Genomic DNA, 19,482 nt, shown 5'->3' with positions numbered 1-19,482 from the left:
ATGTCAGAGTACTGGCGGCACAGAAGGGAAATATTTAATACCAATTGTTTAAAATGGTTAATACTGATGCTTTTAAAGAAACTGACCAGATGCAAATCCTTCATAGTTTCCCCCACACTTACACATAGTTCCCACCGCCCTCGTTTCATGCATCTGCGTGTCCATCTTTCCCCCACAAATACACTCAGGGAAACGGAGCAAGCGGAGATTAAAAGCAACCTCTCCATCTCGTGGTGATTCGACACAACTCTATGACCACGTGATCCCATTGCGCCTTACGTTTCTCCCCATGAAATCTACCCTGACATTCATTGAATCGGCCCATCTGGACCCCAAAATCTAGAACTTTGGGGTCTAAATTTCAGAACAACCAAATTTCAGGTTGTCTGGAAAATATGGCTGCTTTTTGACCAATGAGGTACTTGTATCTTTTGTGCACCAGAAACTAAACATAGAACTTAATCCCAGATCAAATGTACCTTGAAGGGTGTTGAATGTGTGGTCATTTGTGATTGTAATATTATGGTGCATATTTGTAGCCTCGTTTCCTGTCTTGACATTCTTTGTCTTTGCTGACGTTGCTGCTGAGATGGAGCTGCTGAGGTGCGAGATACATTTTAGACTTGATCTGACAATTAAGTATTATCGTATCATATCATTCACGAATGGCCTGGCAAAGCCAAGAAGAAACATTTGTTTTAAAAAAAAGTCCCAAATATAGATTTGAGTCCTTTAAAACGGTGAATATTTAAAATGGCATGATGGGGAGTTTTAATTTCAGTGATGTGCTATTACTGTTAAAGCTATCCAAAGTTAGGGTCAGAGGGAGGGTGAGGGTGGGATTCCCAACCCCCAAGTCCTCCAAAACAAAAGCTACAAAAGGATGATGATTTCACTGGCACTGCTAGTAGTTTGGATTTATCCAAACCCCCCCCAAGGATTGGAGTCACTTGGGAATGACAATCAGAGCGTGATGCCCCAGGGCAAGTTGAGGGGGAGTTGGGTGTCAGGGGAATCTTGGTTGGGGCTGGGCCAAAGCCCCCAACCCTCACAGGGGGGGGGGGGGGGGGGGGAGGATGAAGGCAAGGCCCCACATCAATGCTGGGGCTCGCCTTTCATTTGAAGAAATGTTTTATTTGACGAAAATGTTATTTGAAGAACATTTTAGCTATCGTACAATTTTATACTTTAAAAAAAATGAATAAAATCAACTGCATAATAAAAGGCAAAGGTTCTACATCACCTTGAAGGTTAAAAAGCTATTTCCCTGTACATTTTTAGATTCAGACACTCGTTCCTTCTGATTTAAATGGACAGAGGTTGGTGCCCAGATTCAAATTGGAATAAGCAACGGTTGAACACGTGTTAATTTATCTCCTTGAAGCCTCTGCTAAGGAAAGGATAAGATGAGCATACTCATGCCCATTCAATAATCCGTTTGGTTAATAATCCACACACACATCTCAGACCAGTGAGCTTGGCTACCTTTGGGAGAATGGAGTCGTGGCCAGCCTTCATGACAGTATTACACACTGCCATCGGTTGCAGACACGAGCACTGTGCCACGATTAAAATACAAGAGGCTTACAATGATTGAGCATCCACACGAGGGCGGAGGGAAGCTGTCCGCGCCAGGCCGATGCACAGCCTGGAAGTCACGGTCAGGCCCACGAACGACCTGCCAGAGCACAGTTCCCAATATTCCAGGTCTCTGGTACATAGTTTTGTCTCCTGATTAGAGGCGAGAAATGTTTCCTTTGGCGGAGGGAGGGAGGGGAACATGGCAGCAGGTGTGGCAGGTCATGAAAGACTTGGGTTCTGCCGTGTTAACCCAAACCTGCTTGTATTCCCCTTATCTTCCGGGCCAGCTGTATGTCCTTGGGGAACAGGGTAACACGCTTGGCATGTATGGTGCAGAGGTAGGCATCCTCGATGAGCAGCACTAGAAACGCCTCTGCGGCCTGCAAAACAGGAGCCAAAACAAAGCCCAGCATTACAACGCAAGTTAAGGAAAGCAGCAATTTAGGACGAGAGGGGATCTTATCGAAACATATAAGATAATTAGGGGATTGGACACATTAGAGGCAGGAAACATGTTCCCAATGTTGGGCTTGTATACACTGGAATTTAGATGGATAAGGGGGGATCTTATTGAAACATATAAGATAATTAGGGGATTGGACACATTAGAGGCAGGAAACATGTTCCCAATGTTGGGGGAGTCCAGAACAAGGGGCCACAGTTTAAGAATAAGGGGTAGGCCATTTAGAACGGAGATGAGGAAGAACGTTTTCAGTCAGAGAGTGGTGAAGGTGTGGAATTCTCTGCCTCAGAAGGCAGTGGAGGCCAGTTCGTTGGATGCTTTCAAGAGAGAGCTGGATAGAGCTCTTAAGGATAGCGGAGTGAGGGGGTATGGGGAGAAGGCAGGAACGGGGTACTGATTGAGAGTGATCAGCCATGATTGCATTGAATGGCGGTGCTGGCTCGAAGGGCTGAATGGCGTACTCCTGCACCTATTGTCTATTGTCTATTGTATAGGATTATTAAGGGGTTGGACACGTTAGAGGCAGGAAACATGTTCCCCGATGTTGGGGGAGTCCAGAACCAGGGCCCGCACACAGTTTAAGAATAAAGGGGGTCGGCCATTTAGAACGGAGATGAGGAAAAACCTTTTTCAGTCAGAGAGTTGTGAATCTGTGGAATTCTCTGCCGCAGAAGGCAGAGGAGGTCAATTCTCCGAATGCATTCAAGAGAGAGCTGGATAGAGCTCTTAAGGATAGCGGAGTCAGGGGGTATGGGGAGAAGGCAGGAACGGGTTACTGATTGAGAATGATCAGCCATGATCACATTGAATGGCGGTGCGTACAGGCTCGAAGGGCCGATTGGCCTCCTCCTGCACCTATTGTCTGTTGTCTTACCTCCTGCAGCGCCAACAAAGCGTGTGCTTGCCATCTGAAGTTAATCCCCCGCGTAAATCGAGAGGCCACTTCACGAACCTGGAAAGTATAAGCCCAGAAAATGGCTTAGCCTTTTAATTCATGCATTTAGACAATAGACAATAGGTGCAGGAGGAGGCCATGTAACAACGGTAATGCCACTGAGTACAGAGAAGGTTCACCAGATTGATTCCTGGGATGGCAGGACTTTCATATGAAGAAAGACTGGATGGACTCGGCTTGTACTCGCTGGAATTTAGAAGATTGAGGGGGGATCTTATAGAAACTTACAAAATCCTTAAGGGGTCGGTCAGGCTAGATGCAGGAAGATTGTTCCCGATGTTGGGGAAGTCCAGAACAAGGGGTCACAGTTTAAGGATAAGGGGGAAGTCTTTTAGGACCGAGATGAGAACTTTTTTTTCACACAGAGAGTGGTGAATCTGTGGAATTCTCTGCCACAGAAGGTAGTTGAGGCCAGTTCATTGGCTATATTTAAGAGGGAGTTAGATGTGGCCCTTGTGGCTAAAGGGATCAGGGGGTATGGAGAGAAGGCAGGTACGGGATACTGAGCTGGATGACCAGCCATGATCATATTGAATGGCGGTGCAGGCTCGAAGGGCCGAATGGCCTACTCCTGCACCTATTTGTTCTATGTTTCTATAGAAAGGACAGGCAGGTGGGCAGAGGTGGTGGGGTAGCTCTGCTGGTGAGGGACGAAATTCAGTCCCTTGCGAGGGGTGACATAGGGACTGACGAGGTGGAGTCACTGTGGATTGAGTTGAGGAATTGTAAAGGCAGGAAGACACTAATTGGTGTTATCTCCAGACCCCCATATAGCAGCCCGGATGTAGGGTGTAAGATGCAGCAGGAGTTAAAACTGGCATGTAACAAAGGTAATGCCACTGTGGTGATGCAGGTAGACTGGGGAAATCAGGTTGGTTCTGGACCCCAAGAAAGAGAGTTTGTAGAGTGCCTCCGAGATGGACTCTTAGAGCAGCTTGTGCTGGAGCCTACCAGAGAGAAGGCAATTCTGGATTTAGTGTTGTTCAATGAACCAGATTTGATAAGAGAACTCGAGGTAAAGGAACCGCTTGGAGGTAGTGATCAGAATATGATTAGTTTTAATCTGCAATTTGAGTGGGAGAAGGTTAAATCGGAAGTGTCAGTGTTGCAGTTGAACAAAGGGGACGATGAAGGCATGAGAGAGGAGCTGGCCAAGGTCGACTGGAAAAGGATCCTAGCAGGAATGACAGTGGAACAGCAATGGCAGGAATTTCTGGGCACAAAGGAAAGGCGGTGCTGGCTTGAAGGGCCAAATGGCCTACTCCTGCAGCTATTTTTCGATGTTTCCATCCCGTACAATCTGCAGAGAGCACTTTTGTTTCCAGCTACCACTGGGCATTTATGCCATTGGTTGCCAACTCGTTTCAGGACTCACCAACTTACTGAAGGGCAGCTTCCTGATCAGTAAGGCTGTCGACTTCTGGTATTTGCGTATCTCCATCAAGGCCCGTACGCCTGGGCGGTACCTCCTGGGTCGAGCACGCGGCTCCGATCCTACAAACACAAGGATAGAAGGCAACAAGTCTGCACACTGACGAGCCAATAAACCACTGGTAACACCCCGTCCAAGGATCATGTGCGAGCTGAGATAACTGGGTGATGTCCCTGCCCTGTTTGGCTGAAAGTAATACGTGGTGGCATCAATAGACAACAGACAATAGGTGCCGGAGGAGGCCATTCGGCCCTTCGAGCCTGTACGCACCTCCATTCAATGTGATCATGGCTGATCATTCTCAATCAGTACCCCGTTCCTGCCTTCTCCCCATACCCCCTGACTCCGCTATCCTTAAGAGCTCTATCTAGCTCTCTCTTGAATGCATTAAGGGAATTGGCCTCCACTGCCTTCTGAGGCAGAGAATTCCACAGATTCACAACTCTCTGACTGAAAAAGTTTTTCCGCATCTCTGTTCTAAATGGCCGACCCCTTATCCTTAAACTGTGTATGGCCCCTGGTTCTGGACTCCCCCAAAATTGGGAACATGTTTCCTGCCTCTAACGTGTCCAACCCCTTAATAATCTTATACGTTTCGATAAGATCCCCTCTCATCCATTAATCCTCTCTGCTCTCAGGGCGAGACCCACATTTCAACCAGGCCCTCCTCTTTCAATGATGTCCATTTTAGTTCATGCCAATCAAATCAACCTCTATACAAAGACATGGGTCCTGTATTCAATGTACTTTCACAGTCCCCATTGCTGCAGAGACCAAGAGTAACACAATGTCTTCCACCCCTTGTTCTCTTCCTTACTGGTCTATAGTCAGGCTCTGCTTTATTCCTATCCTGCTTAGACAATAGACAGTAGACAATAGGTGCAGGAGGAGGTCATTCGGCCCTTCGAGCCTGTACGCACCGCCATTCAATGTGATCATGGCTGATCATTCTCAATCAGTACCCTGTTCCCGCCTTCTCCCCATACCCCCTGACTCCGCTATCCTTAAGAGCTCTACCCAGCTCTCTCTTACATGGCAGGGCTCTGCAAAGGTGTAAACCCATGAACCTCTGAACTCCCGGTAGACATATCCAAAGCATCTCCAGGGTCCCGAGGTCATGGGTCCCTGAAATCTAGCACACTCCAGCAGCTTGCCAATTCTAAGCCTGTTAAGGGGTTATTAAGGGGTTGGACACGTTAGAGGCAGGAAACATGTTCCCAATGTTGGGGGAGTCCAGAACCAGGGGCCACACAGTTTAAGAATAAGGGGTCGGACAATTAGAACTGAGATGAGGAAAAACTTTTTCAGTCAGAGAGTTGTGAATCTGTGGAATTCTCTGCCTCAGAAGGCAGTGGAGACCAATTCTCTGAATGCATTCAAGAGAGAGCTGGATAGAGCTCTTAAGGATAGCGGAGTCAGGGGGTATGGGGAGAAGGCAGGAACGGGGTACTGATTGAGAATGATCAGCCATGATCACATTGAATGGCGGTGCGTACAGGCTCGAAGGGCCGAATGGCCTCCTCCTGCACCTATTGTCTATCCCAGGTGCACAACACTTTCCTGGACCTTTCTACAGGCAGATCATATTCGTACAAGAATGGTTAGCTCGCATTAATCAACAGCATTTGCAATGAGATTGTCAACCGAGAAAGAAATGTTAAATAAGGGCAAAATAACGCGGGGAGATAAAAGCAAACAAGACTGGTTATCTGACTTTGGCTGGGGTTACCTGCCGGTCGGTCTCTGATGGGGACTACCTGCTGGTCTCTGAGTGGGACTACCTGCTGGTCTCTGATGGGGACTACCTGCTGGTCTCTGATGGGGACTGCCTGCTGGTCTCTGATGGGGACTGCCTGCTGGTCTCTGATGGGGACTGCCTGCTGGTCTCTGATGGGGACTACCTGCTGGTCGGTCTCTGATGGGGACTACCTGCTGGTCTCTGAGTGGGACTACCTGCTGGTCTCTGATGGGGACTGCCTGCTGGTCTCTGATGGGGACTACCTGCTGGTCGGTCTCTGATGGGGACTACCTGCTGGTCTCTGAGTGGGACTACCTGCTGGTCTCTGAGTGGGACTACCTGCTGGTCTCTGATGGGGACTACCTGCTGGTCTCTGATGGGGACTACCTGCTGGTCTCTGATGGGGACTGCCTGCTGGTCTCTGAGTGGGACTACCTGCTGGTCGGTCTCTGATGGGGACTACCTGCTGGTCTCTGATGGGGACTACCTGCTGGTCTCTGAGTGGGACTACCTGCTGGTCGGTCTCTGATGAGGTCTACCTGCTGGTCGGTCTCTGATGGGGACTACCTGCTGGTCTCTGATGGGGACTACCTGCTGGTCTCTGATGGGGACTACCTGCTGGTCTCTGAGTGGGACTACCTGCTGGTCGGTCTCTGATGGGGTCTACCTGCTGGTCGGTCTCTGATGGGGACTACCTGCTGGTCTCTGATGGGGACTACCTGCTGGTCTCTGATGGGGACTACCTGCTGGTCTCTGAGTGGGACTACCTGCTGGTCTCTGAGTGGGACTACCTGCTGGTCTCTGATGGGGACTACCTGCTGGTCTTTGATGGGGACTACCTGCTGGTCTCTGATGGGGACTACCTGCTGGTCTCTGATGGGGACTACCTGCTGGTCTCTGATGGGGACTGCCTGCTGGTCTCTGATGGGGACTACCTGCTGGTCTCTGATGGGGACTACCTGCTGGTCTCTGATGGGGACTACATGCTGGTCTCTGATGGGGACTACCTGCTGGTCTCTGATGGGGTCTACCTGCTGGTCTCTGAGTGGGACTACCTGCTGGTCTCTAAGTGGGACTACCTGCTGGTCTCTGAGTGGGACTACCTGATGGTCTCTGATGGGGACTACCTGCTGGTCTCTGATGGGGACTACCTGCTGATCTCTGATGGGGACTGCCTGCTGGTCTCTGATGGGGACTACCTGCTGGTCTCTGATGGGGACTACCTGCTGGTCTCTGATGGGGACTACATGCTGGTCTCTGATGGGGACTACCTGCCGGTCTCTGATGGGGTCTACCTGCCGGTCTCTGATGGGGACTACCTGCTGGTTTCTGAGTGGGACTACCTGCTGGTCTCTGATGGGGACTGCCTGCCGGTCTCTGATGGGGACCACCTGCCGGTCTCTGATGGGGACTACCTGCTGGTCTCTGAGTGGGACTACCTGCTGGTCTCTGATGGGGACTGCCTGCTGGTCTCTGATGGGGACTGCCTGCTGGTCTCTGATGGGGACTGCCTGCTGGTCTCTGAGTGGGACTACCTGCTGGTCTCTGATGGGGACTACATGCTGGTCTCTGATGGGGACTACCTGCTGGTCTCTGATGGGGATTACCTGCTGGTCTCTGTTGGGGACTACGTGCCCGTCTCTGATGGGGACTGCCTGCTGGTCTCCGATGGGGACTACCTGCTGGTCTCCGATGGGGACTACCTGGTCCCCTCTGCCTCGGCGATCTCCCCCTCGGCGATCTCCCCGCCGGTGATCTGGGCCTTCTTTGTGGTGACCGTACAGGTGATGCTCGCAGTGGTGATCTGCGTTTGGGCGTTGGGCCTCTCCGCCTGGCTGCTCCACGAGGTCTCCCGCTCATCACTCCTGCCACCCACCTGTGGCGTCAACAATATACGATCAATCACATCAGGGTACATTCACGGTAATATACAGCCAGTGACATTGTGCCCAAAACCTCACCTAAAGATGCAGTGCAATCCATGAGATCATGCCAGGAGGCGACAACGTGACTTGGATAGGTTAGGAGAGTGGGCAAACGCATGGCAGATGCAGTATAATGTGGATAAGTGTGAGGTTATCCACTTTGGTGGCAAGAACAGGAAAGCAGACTATTACCTGAATGGTGGCCGATTAGGAGAAGGGGAGATGCAACGTGACCTGGGTGTCATGGTACACCAGTCATTGAAAGTAGGCATGCAGGTGCAGCAGGCAGTGAAGAAAGCCAATGGTATGTTGGCATTCATAGCGAGGGGATTTGAGTATAGGAGCAGGGAGGTTCTGCTGCAGTTGTACAGGGCCTTGGTGAGACCGCACCTGGAGTATTGTGTACAGTTTTGGTCTCCTAATCTGAGGAAAGACGTTCTTGCATTAGAGGGAGTACAGAGAAGGTTCACCAGATTGATTCCTGGGATGGCAGGACTTTCATATGAAGAAAGACTGGAGAGACTCGGCTTGTACTCGCTGGAATTTAGAAGATTGAGGGGGGATCTTATAGAAACTTACAAAATTCTTAAGGGGTTGGAGAGGCTAGATGCGGGAAGATTGTTCCTGATGTTGGGGAAGTCCAGAACAAGGGGTTACTGTTTAAGGATAAGGGGGAAGTCTTTTAGGACCGAGATGAAAGTTTTTTTTTCACACAGAGAGTGGTGAATCTGTGGAATTCTCTGCCGCAGAAGGTAGTTGAGGCCAGTTCATTGGCTATATTTAAGAGGGAGTTAGATGTGGCCCTTGTGGCTAAAGGGATCAGGGGGTATGGAGAGAAGGCAGGTACGGGATACTGAGCTGGATGATCAGCCATGATCATATTGAATGGCGGTGTGTACAGGCTCGAAGGGCCGAATGGCCTACTCCTGCACCTATTTTCTATGTTTCTGTGAGATCATGGCAGATTGATCTTCACCTCACAGCAGAGGAATAAACCCTTCAGCCCATGTCTGTACTGACTCTGCCATTTTTAACTCATCCAAACTGCTGGCACAAAAGTCCGGAGTGTTTAATCGCCACAACCACTGGAAGTGGAACAATAACATTCATAGGTATTTATTCACAAAATGCTGGAGTAACTCAGCGGGTCAGGCAGCATCTGGGGAGAGAAGGAATGGGTGACGTTTTGGGTCGAGACCCTTCTTCAGACTGATGTCAGGGGGGGCGGGACAAAGGAAGGATATAGGTGGAGACAGGAAGATAGAAGAAGATCTGGGAAGGAGGAGAGGAAGGGAGGGACAGAGGGAGGAACTGTCTAAAGTTGGACAAGTCGATGTTCATACCACTGGGCTGCAAGCTGCCCAGGCGAAATATGAGGTGCTGTTCCTCCAATTTGCGGTGGGCCTCTCTATGGCACTGGAGGAGGCCCATGACAGAAAGGTCAGACTGGGAGTGGGAGGGGGAGTTGAAGTGCTCAGCCACAGGGAGATCAGGTTTGTCAATGCGGACCGAGCGCAGGTGTTGAGCGAAGCGATCGCCGAGCCTGCGTTTGGTTTCGCCGATGTAAATAAGTTGACATCTGGAGCAGCGGATGCAATAGATGAGGTTGGAGGAGGTGCAGGTGAACCTCTGTCTCACCTGGAAAGACTGTTTGGGTCCTTGGATGGAGTTGTTTCGCCGATGTAAATAAGTTGACATCTAGTGATTTCCCCCTCTGCGATTTCTCCTGCCCTCCTACTCTACGACCCAAGCGCAGGCTCGGTGATCGCTTCGCTCAACACCTGCGCTCGGTCCGCATTGACCAAACTGATCTCCCGGTGGCTGAGCACTTCAACTCCCCCTCCCACTCACAGTCTGACCTTTCTGTCATGGGCCTCCTCCAGTGCCATAGTGAGGCCCACCGCAAATTGGAGGAACAGCACCTCATATTTCGCCTGGGCAGTTTGCAGCCCAGTGGTATGAACATCGACTTCTCCAACTTTAGATAGTTCCTCTGTCCCTCTCTTCCCCTCCCCCTTCCCAGATCTCCCTCTATCTTCCTGTCTCCACCGATATCCTTCCTTTGTCCCGCCCCCCCCTGACATCAGTCTGAAGAAGGGTCTCGACCCGAAACGTCACCCATTCCTTCTCTCCCGAGATGCTGCCTGACCTGCTGAGTTACTCCAGCATTTTTGTGAATAAATACCTTCGATTTGTACCAGCACCTGCAGTTATTTTCTTAAATCTGTACTGACCCTGCCATTTTTAACCCATCCAAACTGCTAGCACAAAAGTCCGGAGTGTTTAATTGCCATAACCACTGGAAGTGGAACAATGACATTCATATTTGCTGCAGCTTTACCCGCACAATATCGCAATAATTTAACACATATAGCAGATGAGCTTGGAACCTGGAACGGCAGTGTTGTGGCCATTAAGGAGACTGGATTGTACGAGGGACGGAAGTGGCAGCTCCTCATTGCAGGGTCTCAGTGGTTCAGGCGTGAAAGAGGGAGAGGTGAAGGAGGTGGAGGACTTGCCTGACCGCACCTGGAGTACTGTGTGCAGTTTTGGTCTCCAAATTTGAGGAAGGATATTCTTGCTATGGAGGGCGTGCAGCGTAGGTTCACTAGGTTAATTCCCGGAATGGCGGGACTGTCGTATGTTGAAAGGCTGGAGCGATTGGGCTTGTATACACTGGAATTTAGAAGGATGAGGGGGGGATCTTATTGAAACATATAAGATAATTAGGGGATTGGACACATTAGAGGCAGGAAACATGTTCCCAATGTTGGGGGAGTCCAGAACAAGGGGCCACAGTTTAAGAATAAGGGGTCTTTAGAACGGAGATGAAGAAGAACTTTTTCAGTCAGAGAGTGGTGAAGGTGTGGAATTCTCTGCCTCAGAAGGCAGTGGAGGCCAGTTCGTTGAATGCTTTCAAGAGAGAGCTGGATAGAGCTCTTAAGGATAGCGGAGTGAGGGGGTATGGGGAGAAGGCAGGAACGGGGTACTGATTGAGAGTGATCAGCCATGATCGCATTGAATGGCGGTGCGTACAGGCTCGAAGGGCCGAATGGCCTCCTCCTGCACCTATTGTCTATTGTCTATTGTCCATTAAGGAGACTGGATTGTATGAGAGGTGGAAGTGGCAGCTCCTCATTGCAGGGTCTCAATGGTTCAGGCGTGAAAGAGGGAGAGGTAAAGGAGGTGGAGGACCTGCCTGACCTATGAGGGAGAATGTCACAATGGCACCCACAGAGGAGCTACTGGAGGGTTTGTCCGATTAGCCAATGTAGGTGGAGCTCAGAGATATGAAGGTCGCAATCACTAATACGAGGTTCTGCTGCAGTTGTACAGGGCATTGGTGAGACCACACCTGGAGAATTGCGTACAGTTTTGGTCTCCTAATCTGAGGAAAGACATTCTTGCCTTAGAGGGAGTACAGACAAGGTTCACCAGATTGATTCCTGGGATGGCATCCTCTATTCCCCCAATGATATTGGGAGTCCTAGAGTACACGATTGTACTCTAGGACTCCCAATATCAGTGGGGGAATAGAAGAACAGATACCTAGTCAGATTACAGAAACATAGACAATAGGTGCAGGAGTAGGCCATTCGGCCCTTCGAGCCTGTACGCACCGCCATTCAATATGATCATGGCTGATCATCCAGCTCAGTATCCCGTACCTGCCTTCTCTCCATACCCCCTGATCCCTTTAGCCACAAGGGCCACATCTAACTCCCTCTTAAATATAGCCAATGAACTGGCCTCAACTACCTTCTGTGGCAGAGAATTCCACAGATTCACCACTCACTGTGTGAAAAAAAACTCGGTCCTAAAAGACTTCCCCCTTATCCTTAAACTGTGTGGCCCCTTGTTCTGGACTTCCCCAACATCGGGAACAATCTTCCTGCATCTAGCCTGTCCAACCCCTTAAGAAAGATACCGAAACAGCAGGATTGTATTGTGAGTGGCTTTAACGTCCCCAATATTGAACTAGGACCTGGTGCAAATGCCCTCGATGGGAGAGTTTGCTTGGAATATACAAGAGCGTTTTCTGAAACAGTACGTGGACAGTCTAACTGAGGAGCGGCCATAATGGAACTTTTTACTAGAAAATTGGCCTTGATCGGGTAGTATAAGAAAATAACTGCAGATGCTGGTAGAAATCGAAGGTATTTATTCACAAAAAGCTGGAGTAACTCAGCGGGTCAGGCAGCATCTCGGGAGAGAAGGAATGGGCGACGTTTCGGGTCGAGACCCTTCTTCCTTGATCAGGTTATTGGTGTTTCAGTGGAAGAATGTTTTGGGATAACCAAGGTAGTTATGAATAAGTCTGGAGACAGAAACAAAATGCTGGAGTAACTCAGTGGATCAGGCAGCGTCTCTGGAGAAAAGGCGCAGGTCACATTTCTGATCGGAATCCTTCTGAAGAAGCCTGAAGCTCCAACCCAAAATGTCACCCATGCCTTTTCTCCATAGACAACAGACAATAGGTGCAGGAGGAGGCCATTCGGCCCTTCGAGCCTGTACGCACCGCCATTCAATGTGATCATGGCTGATCATTCTCAATCAGTACCCCGTTCCTGCCTTCTCCCCATACCCCCTGACTCCGCTATCCTTAAGAGCTCTATCCAGCTCTCTCTTGAATGCATTCAGAGAATTGGCCTCCACTGCCTTCTGAGGCAGAGAATTCCATAGATTCACAACTCTCTTGACTGAAAAAGTTTTTACTCATCTCCGTTCTAAATGGCCTACCCCTTATTCTTAAACTGTGTGGCCCCTGGTTCTGGACTCCCCCAATATTGGGAACATGTTTCCTGCCTCTAACGTGTCCAACCCCTTAATAATCTTATACGTTTCAATAAGATCCCCTCTCACCCTTCTAAAGACGCTGCCTGACCCACTGAGTTCCTCCAGCATTTTGTTTCCATCTCCAGACTTATCCTTTTTTCATAACTGCAATAAAACATATACTGTAGAGCTATGAACACAATAAATACCTTCGATTTGTACCAGCACCTGCAGTTATTTTCTTATACTATATATATATATATATATAGTATAAGAAAATAACTGCAGGTGCTGGTACAAATCGAAGGTATTTATTCACAAAATGCTGGAGTAACTTAGCAGGTCAGGCAGCATCTCAGGAGAGAAACATAGAAAATAGGTGCAGGAGTAGGCCATTCGTCCCTTCGAGCCTGTACGCACCGCCATTCAATATGATCATGGCTGATCATCCAGCTCAGTAACCCGTACCTGCCTTCTCTCCATACCCCCTGATCCCTTTAGCCACAAGGGCCACATCTAACTCCCTCTTAAATATAGCCAATGAACTGGCCTCAACTACCTTCTGTGGCCGAGAATTCCACAGACTCACCACTCTCTGTGTGAAGAAATGTTCTCTCATCTCGGTCCTAAAAGACTTCCCCCTTATCCTTAAGCTGTGACCCCTGGTTCTGGACTTCCCCAACATCGGGAACAATCTTCCCGCATCTAGCCTCTCCAACCCCTTAAGAATTTTATATGTTTCAACTTAAGGATAGCGGAGTCATGGGGTATGGGGAGAAGGCAGGAACGGGGTATTGATTGAGAATGATCGGCCATGATCACATTGAATGGCGGTGCTGGCTCGAAGGGCCGAATGGCCTCCTCCTGCACCTATTGTCTATTGTCTATTGTCTATTGCCTAATAAGATCCCCCCTCAGGAAGGAATGGGTGACGTTTCGGGTCGAGACCCTTCTTCATACCAAAAATACACTTCCAAAAATACACTTCCAATAAAAACTAGAAACAAAAATATACTACAGACATAAAAGTCCGTAAGGAATACGTCCCTAAATGCCCCTGAAGCTGACATGGAATCATGGTTGACTGATCTTTGCCTCATTATCCTAACACAGGCACGGGCAGACACATTTTAAATGAACAAGATTCCTAAAAAAAAAGCGATAATTACCAGATAATCTAACTTTTAAAGAGATGTTGGCTTGGGGATAAGTGCCAGTTAAGATCGCCAGGAAGATGTCTCTCCTCTTCAAATCGTGGCCTCAAAATGTATCCAGTCTCCTGAGAACAGAAACACATCGGGCTTCATTTAATTTGGGGGCCTGAAAGACAACACCTTTGACAGCGAGACTACCTTGACAGACAGCATCCAAGTGCCACCTCCAACGAGCAGCACCCTTCCCCATTGCCTCAGTAATGCCATCCTAGAAACATAGACAATAGGTGCAGGAGTAGGCCATTCGGCCCTTCGAGTCTGTACGCACCGCCATTCAATGTGATCATGGCTGATCATTCAGCTCAGTATCCCGTACCTGCCTTCTCTCCATACCCCCTGATCCCTTTAGCCACAAGGGCCACATCTAACTCCCTCTTAAATATAGCCAATGAACTGGCCTCAACTACCTTCTGTGGCAGAGAATTCCACAGATTCACCACTCTCTGTGTGAAAAAAACTTTCTCATCTCGGTCCTAAATGACTTCCCCCTTATCCTTAAACTGTGACCCCTTGTTCTGGACTTCCCCAACATCGGGAACAATCTTCCTGCATCTAGCCTGTCCAACCCCTTAAGAATTTTGTACGTTTCTATAAGATCCCCCCTCAATCTTCTAAATTCCAGCGAGTAAAAGCCGAATCTATCCAGGCTTTCTTCATATGAAAGTCCTGCCATCCCAGGGATCAATCTGGTGAACCTTCTCTGTACTCCCTCTATGGCAAGAACGTCTTTCCTCAGATTAGGAGACCAAAACTGTACGCAATACTCCAAGTGTGGTCTCACCAATGCCCTGTACAACTGCAGCAGAACCTCCCTGCTCCTATACTCAAATCCTTTTACATAGAAACATAGAAAATAGGTGTAGGAGTAGGCCATTCGGCCCTTCGAGCCTGCACCGCCATTCAATATGATCATGGCTGATCATCCAACTCAGTATCCTGTACCTGCCTTCTCTCCATACCCCCTGATCCCTTTAGCCACAAGGGCCACATCTAACTCCCTCTTAAATATAGCCAATGAACTGGCCTCAACTACCTTCTGTGGCAGAGAATTCCACAGATTCACCACTCTCTGTGTGAAAAAAACTTTCTCATCTCGGTCCTAAAAGACTTCCCCCTTATCCTTAAACTGTGACACCTTTATTCACAAAATGCTGGAGTAACTCAGCAGGTCAGGCAGCATCTCGGGAGAGAAGGAATGGGTGACGTTTCGGGTCGAGACCCTTCTTCAGACTGTGACCCCTTGTTCTGGACTTCCCCAACATCGGGAACAATCTTCCTGCATCTAGCCTGTCCAAACCCTTAAGAATTTTGTAAGTTTCTACAAGATCCCCCCTCAATCTTCTAAATTCCATCTTCTAAAATCCTCTCCCCATTAACCTTCTGTGAACATCCACAGCCCCAACCATCCCCCCCACTCACCCACATCCAATAAAACAGAAAATGCTGAGAACTATCAGCAGGTCAGGTTGCATCTTCAGCCAACACTCTGCCCCTCTGAAGTCAACGAATCGGCGATGTTTTATGTGCGATCCTTCTTCAGACTGTCCTCCACAGATGCTGCCTGACCCGCCGAGTTACTGCAGCACTTTAATAGACAATAGGTGCAGGAGGAGGCCATTCGGCCCTTCGAGCCAGCACCGCCATTCAATGTGATCATGGCTGATCATTCTCAATCAGTACCCCGTTCCTGCCTTCTCCCCATACCCCCTGACTCCGCTATCCTTAAGAGCTCTATCTAGCTCTCTCTTGAATGCATTCAGAGAATTGGCCTCCACTGCCTTCTGAGGCAGAGAATTCCACAGATTCACAACTCTCTGACTGAAAAAGGTTTTCCTCATCTCCGTTCTAAATGGCCGACCCCTTATTCTTAAACTGTGTGGCCCCTGGTTCTGGACTCCCCAACATTGGGAACATGTTTCCTGCCCTCTAACGTGTCCAACCCCTTAATAATCTTATACGTTTCGATAAGATCTCCTCTCATTCTTTTAAATTCCAGTGTATACAAGCCTAGTCGCTCCAGTCTTTCAACATACGATAGTCCCGCCATTCCGGGAATTAACCTAGTAAACCTACGCTGCACGCCCTCAACAGCAAGAATATCCTTCCTCAAATTTGGAGACCAAAACTGCACACAGTACTCCAGGTGCGGTCTCACTAGGGCCCTGTACAACTGCAGAAGGACCTCTTTGCTTCTATACTCAACTCCTCTTGTTATGAAGGCCAACATGCCATTGGCTTTCTTCACTGCCTGCTGTACCTCACTGAGTATTCGCATGTTACCCTTGCATTCAGAATGGAAACAGGCCCTTTGGCCCAACTCATCCACAACAGAACCCTGAGGAAACACAGACGGTCACCGGGAGAACATGCACACTCCACACAGACAGTCACTGGGAGAACATGCAGACTCCACACACAAGGTGATTATTCACAAAATGCTGGAGTAACTCAGCAGGTCAGGCAGCATCTCAGGAGAGAAGGAATGGGTGACGTTTCTGGTCGAGACCCTTCTTCAACCCCTCCCCCCATCTCACCCATCCCACAAACTCCATTCACCCATCTCCTCCCACTCCCCCTTCATATCTCCCCTCCCCACACCTCCCACCATCACACCACCCTCCCCTCCCTCCCCCACACTTCCACCATCACACCACCCTCCTAACCTCCCTCCCCCACTATCCCCCACACCTCCCACCATCACACAACCCTCCTACCCTCCCTCCCCCACTATCCCCCTACCCTCCCTCCCCCACTATCCCCCTCCCCTCCCTCCCCCACTATCCCCCTCCCCTCCCACCCCCACTATCCCCCCACACCTCCCACCATCACACAACCCTCCTACCCTCCCTCCCCCACTATCCCCCTACCCTCCCTCCCCCACTATCCCCCTCCCCTCCCTCCCCACTATCCCCCTCCCCTCCCTCCCCCACTACCCCCCTCCCCTCCCTCCCCCACTATCCCCCACACCTCCCTCCCCCACTATCCCCCTCCCCTCCCTCCCCCACTATCCCCCTCCCCTCCCTCCCCCACTACCCCCCTCCCCTCCCTCCCCCACTATCCCCCTCCCCTCCCTCCCCACTATCCCCCTCCCCTCCCTCCCCCACTACCCCCCTCCCCTCCCTCCCCCACTATCCCCCACACCTCCTCCCCCACTATCCCCCTCCCCTCCCTCCCCACTATCCCCCTCCCCTCCCTCCCCCACTACCCCCCTCCCCTCCCTCCCCCACTACCCCCCTCCCCTCCCTCCCCCACTATCCCCCACACCTCCCATCACACAACCCTCCTACCCTCCCTCCCCACTACCCCCCTCCCCTCCCTCCCCCACTAACCCCCTCCCCTCCCTCCCCCACTATCCCCCTCCCCTCCCTCCCCCACTACCCCCCTCCCCTCCCTCCCCCACTATCCCCCTCCCCTCCCTCCCCCACTATCCCCCTCCCCTCCCTCCCCCACTAACCCCCTCCCCTCCCTCCCCCACTATCCCCCACACCTCCCACCATCACACAACCCTCCTACCCTCCCTCCCCCACTATCCCCCTCCCCTCCCTCCCCCACTACCCCCCTCTCTCCCCCACTACCCCCTTCCTCCCCTCCCCCCTCATTCGCCCCCCCCTCCCCCCTACTGGGGGGTAGTGAGGGAACACCCTAGGGTGCTCCCTCACTCACCCCTCACCCCACCCACCCCCTCCCCCTACCCACCCCATCCCCCTCTCATTCACCTCCCCCCTCCCATTCACCTCCCCCCTGCCCCCCTCCCACCTCTTCCCCCCTCCCCTCCCCTTCCACTTCCCCCTCTCTCCCCCTCCCCTCCTCCCCCTCCCCCCTCTCTTCCTCCCCCTCTCCCTCCCCCTCACCCTCCCCCTCCCCTCACCCTCCCCCTCCCCTCACTCCCCCCTCCCCTCACTCCCCCCTCTCCCCACCCACCCCCTCCCCTCTCATTCCCCCTCCCCCCTCTCCCCACCCAACCCCTCCCCTCCCATTCCCTCTCCCCCACCCCCTTCCCCCCTCTCATTCACCTCCCCCATTCACCCCCCCTACCCCACTCCCCCTCCCCCTTCCCCCCCTCATTCACCCCCTCCCCCTTCCCCCCCCATTCACCCCCACCCCCCCATTCACCACTCCCCCACCCACCCCCCCCACTCACTCACCCCCTCCCCCCTCACTCTCCCCCCTCACACCCCCCCCCCCCCACTCTCCCCCCCCCCCCCCACTCTCCCCCCCCCTCCCCACTCACCCCCCCCTCCTCCCTCACACCCCCCCCCCCACTCTCCCCCCCCTCCCCACTCACCCCCCCCCTCCTCCCTCACTCCCCCCCCTCCCCCCCCCCTCCCCCTCCCCCCCCCTCCCCCCCCCACTCTCCCCCCCCCTCCCCCCCCCACTCTCCCCCCCCCCACTCTCCCCCCCCCTCCCCACTCACCCCCCCCTCCTCCCTCACACCCCCCCCCCCACTCTCCCCCCCCTCCCCACTCACCCCCCCCCTCCTCCCTCACTCCCCCCCCTCCCCCCCCCTCCCCCTCCCCCCCCCTCCCCCCCCCACTCTCCCCCCCCCTCCCCCCCCCACTCTCCCCCCTCCCCACTCACCCCCCCCTCCTCCCTCACTCCCCCCCCTCCCCCCCCCCCCCCCTCCCCCCCCCTCCCCCCCCCACTCTCCCCCCCCCTCCCCCCCCCACTCTCCCCCCTCCCCACTCACCCCCCCCTCCTCCCTCACTCCCCCCCCTCCCCCCCCCCCCACTCTCCCCCCCCTCCCCCCCCCACTCTCCCCCCCCTCCCCCCCCCACTCTCCCCCCCCTCCCCCCCCCCCCCCCCCCCACTCTCCCCCCCCCTCCCCCCCCCCCTCCTCTCCCCATTCACCTCCACCTCCTCCTCGCGGCGCCGCTGATTCAAACGCCGCGCTCGCGCGTCTCCCCGGCAACGCCAGCGCGACCGTTGATGACGTCAACCCGGCCCCGGCCCCGCCCCTCCCGCCTGAGCGACAGCCGCGCCGGCCAATCACCGTCCGCCCGCCGGCCGGCCGGCTCACCCACTAACCCCCTCCCCCCCCCCCCCACCCTGGGGTGCTCCCCCCCCCCCACCCTGGGGTGCTCCCTCACTACCCTCCCCCCCCCACCCTGGGGTGCTCCCTCACTACCCTCCCCCCCCCACCCTGGGTGCTCCCTCACTACCCTCCCCCCCCCACCCTGGGGTGCTCCCTCACTACCCTCCCCCCCCACCCTGGGGTGCTCCCTCACTACCCTCCCCCCCCCACCCTGGGGTGCTCCCTCACTACCCTCCCCCCCCACCCTGGGGTGCTCCCTCACTAACCCCCTCCCCCCCCCCACCCTGTGGTGCTCCCTCACTACCCTCCCCCCCCCACCCTAGGGTGCTCCCTCACTACCACCCCCCCCCCACCCTAGGGTGCTCC

General features: G+C 52.7%; 3 protein-coding genes across 3 annotated transcripts in view; 2 read left to right on the top strand and 1 right to left on the bottom strand.

Annotated features, from left to right (window-relative positions):
* Positions 1 to 1,597, top strand: part of LOC144602494 (tenascin-like) — a 32,259-nt gene extending 30,662 nt beyond the window's left edge. Inside the window, exon 5 of the mRNA XM_078415625.1 lies at positions 1,549 to 1,597. Within this exon, the coding sequence (XP_078271751.1) occupies positions 1,549 to 1,597 (49 nt within the window). The remainder of the gene's footprint in view (positions 1 to 1,548) is intronic.
* The window catches only part of LOC144603008 (zinc-binding protein A33-like), an 852,507-nt gene that overhangs the window by 450,989 nt on the left and 382,036 nt on the right, over positions 1 to 19,482 (top strand).
* Positions 912 to 14,150, bottom strand: LOC144603011 (histone H3-like centromeric protein A). The gene is made up of 5 exons (XM_078416135.1): positions 14,040 to 14,150; positions 7,777 to 8,045; positions 4,375 to 4,493; positions 2,919 to 2,996; positions 912 to 1,961 (listed from the first exon to the last, which is right to left on the bottom strand). The coding sequence occupies exons 2-5, from the start codon at positions 8,027 to 8,029 to the stop codon at positions 1,827 to 1,829; spliced, it is 585 nt and encodes a 194-aa protein (XP_078272261.1). The 5' UTR covers positions 8,030 to 8,045; positions 14,040 to 14,150; the 3' UTR covers positions 912 to 1,826.

This window comes from Rhinoraja longicauda, chromosome 19 (assembly GCF_053455715.1).
Source record: "Rhinoraja longicauda isolate Sanriku21f chromosome 19, sRhiLon1.1, whole genome shotgun sequence".
NCBI classification, from domain to species: Eukaryota; Metazoa; Chordata; class Chondrichthyes; order Rajiformes; family Arhynchobatidae; genus Rhinoraja; species Rhinoraja longicauda.
The sequence above is the reverse complement of the archived record's forward strand: the minus strand, read 5'-3'. Positions and strand labels throughout refer to the sequence as shown.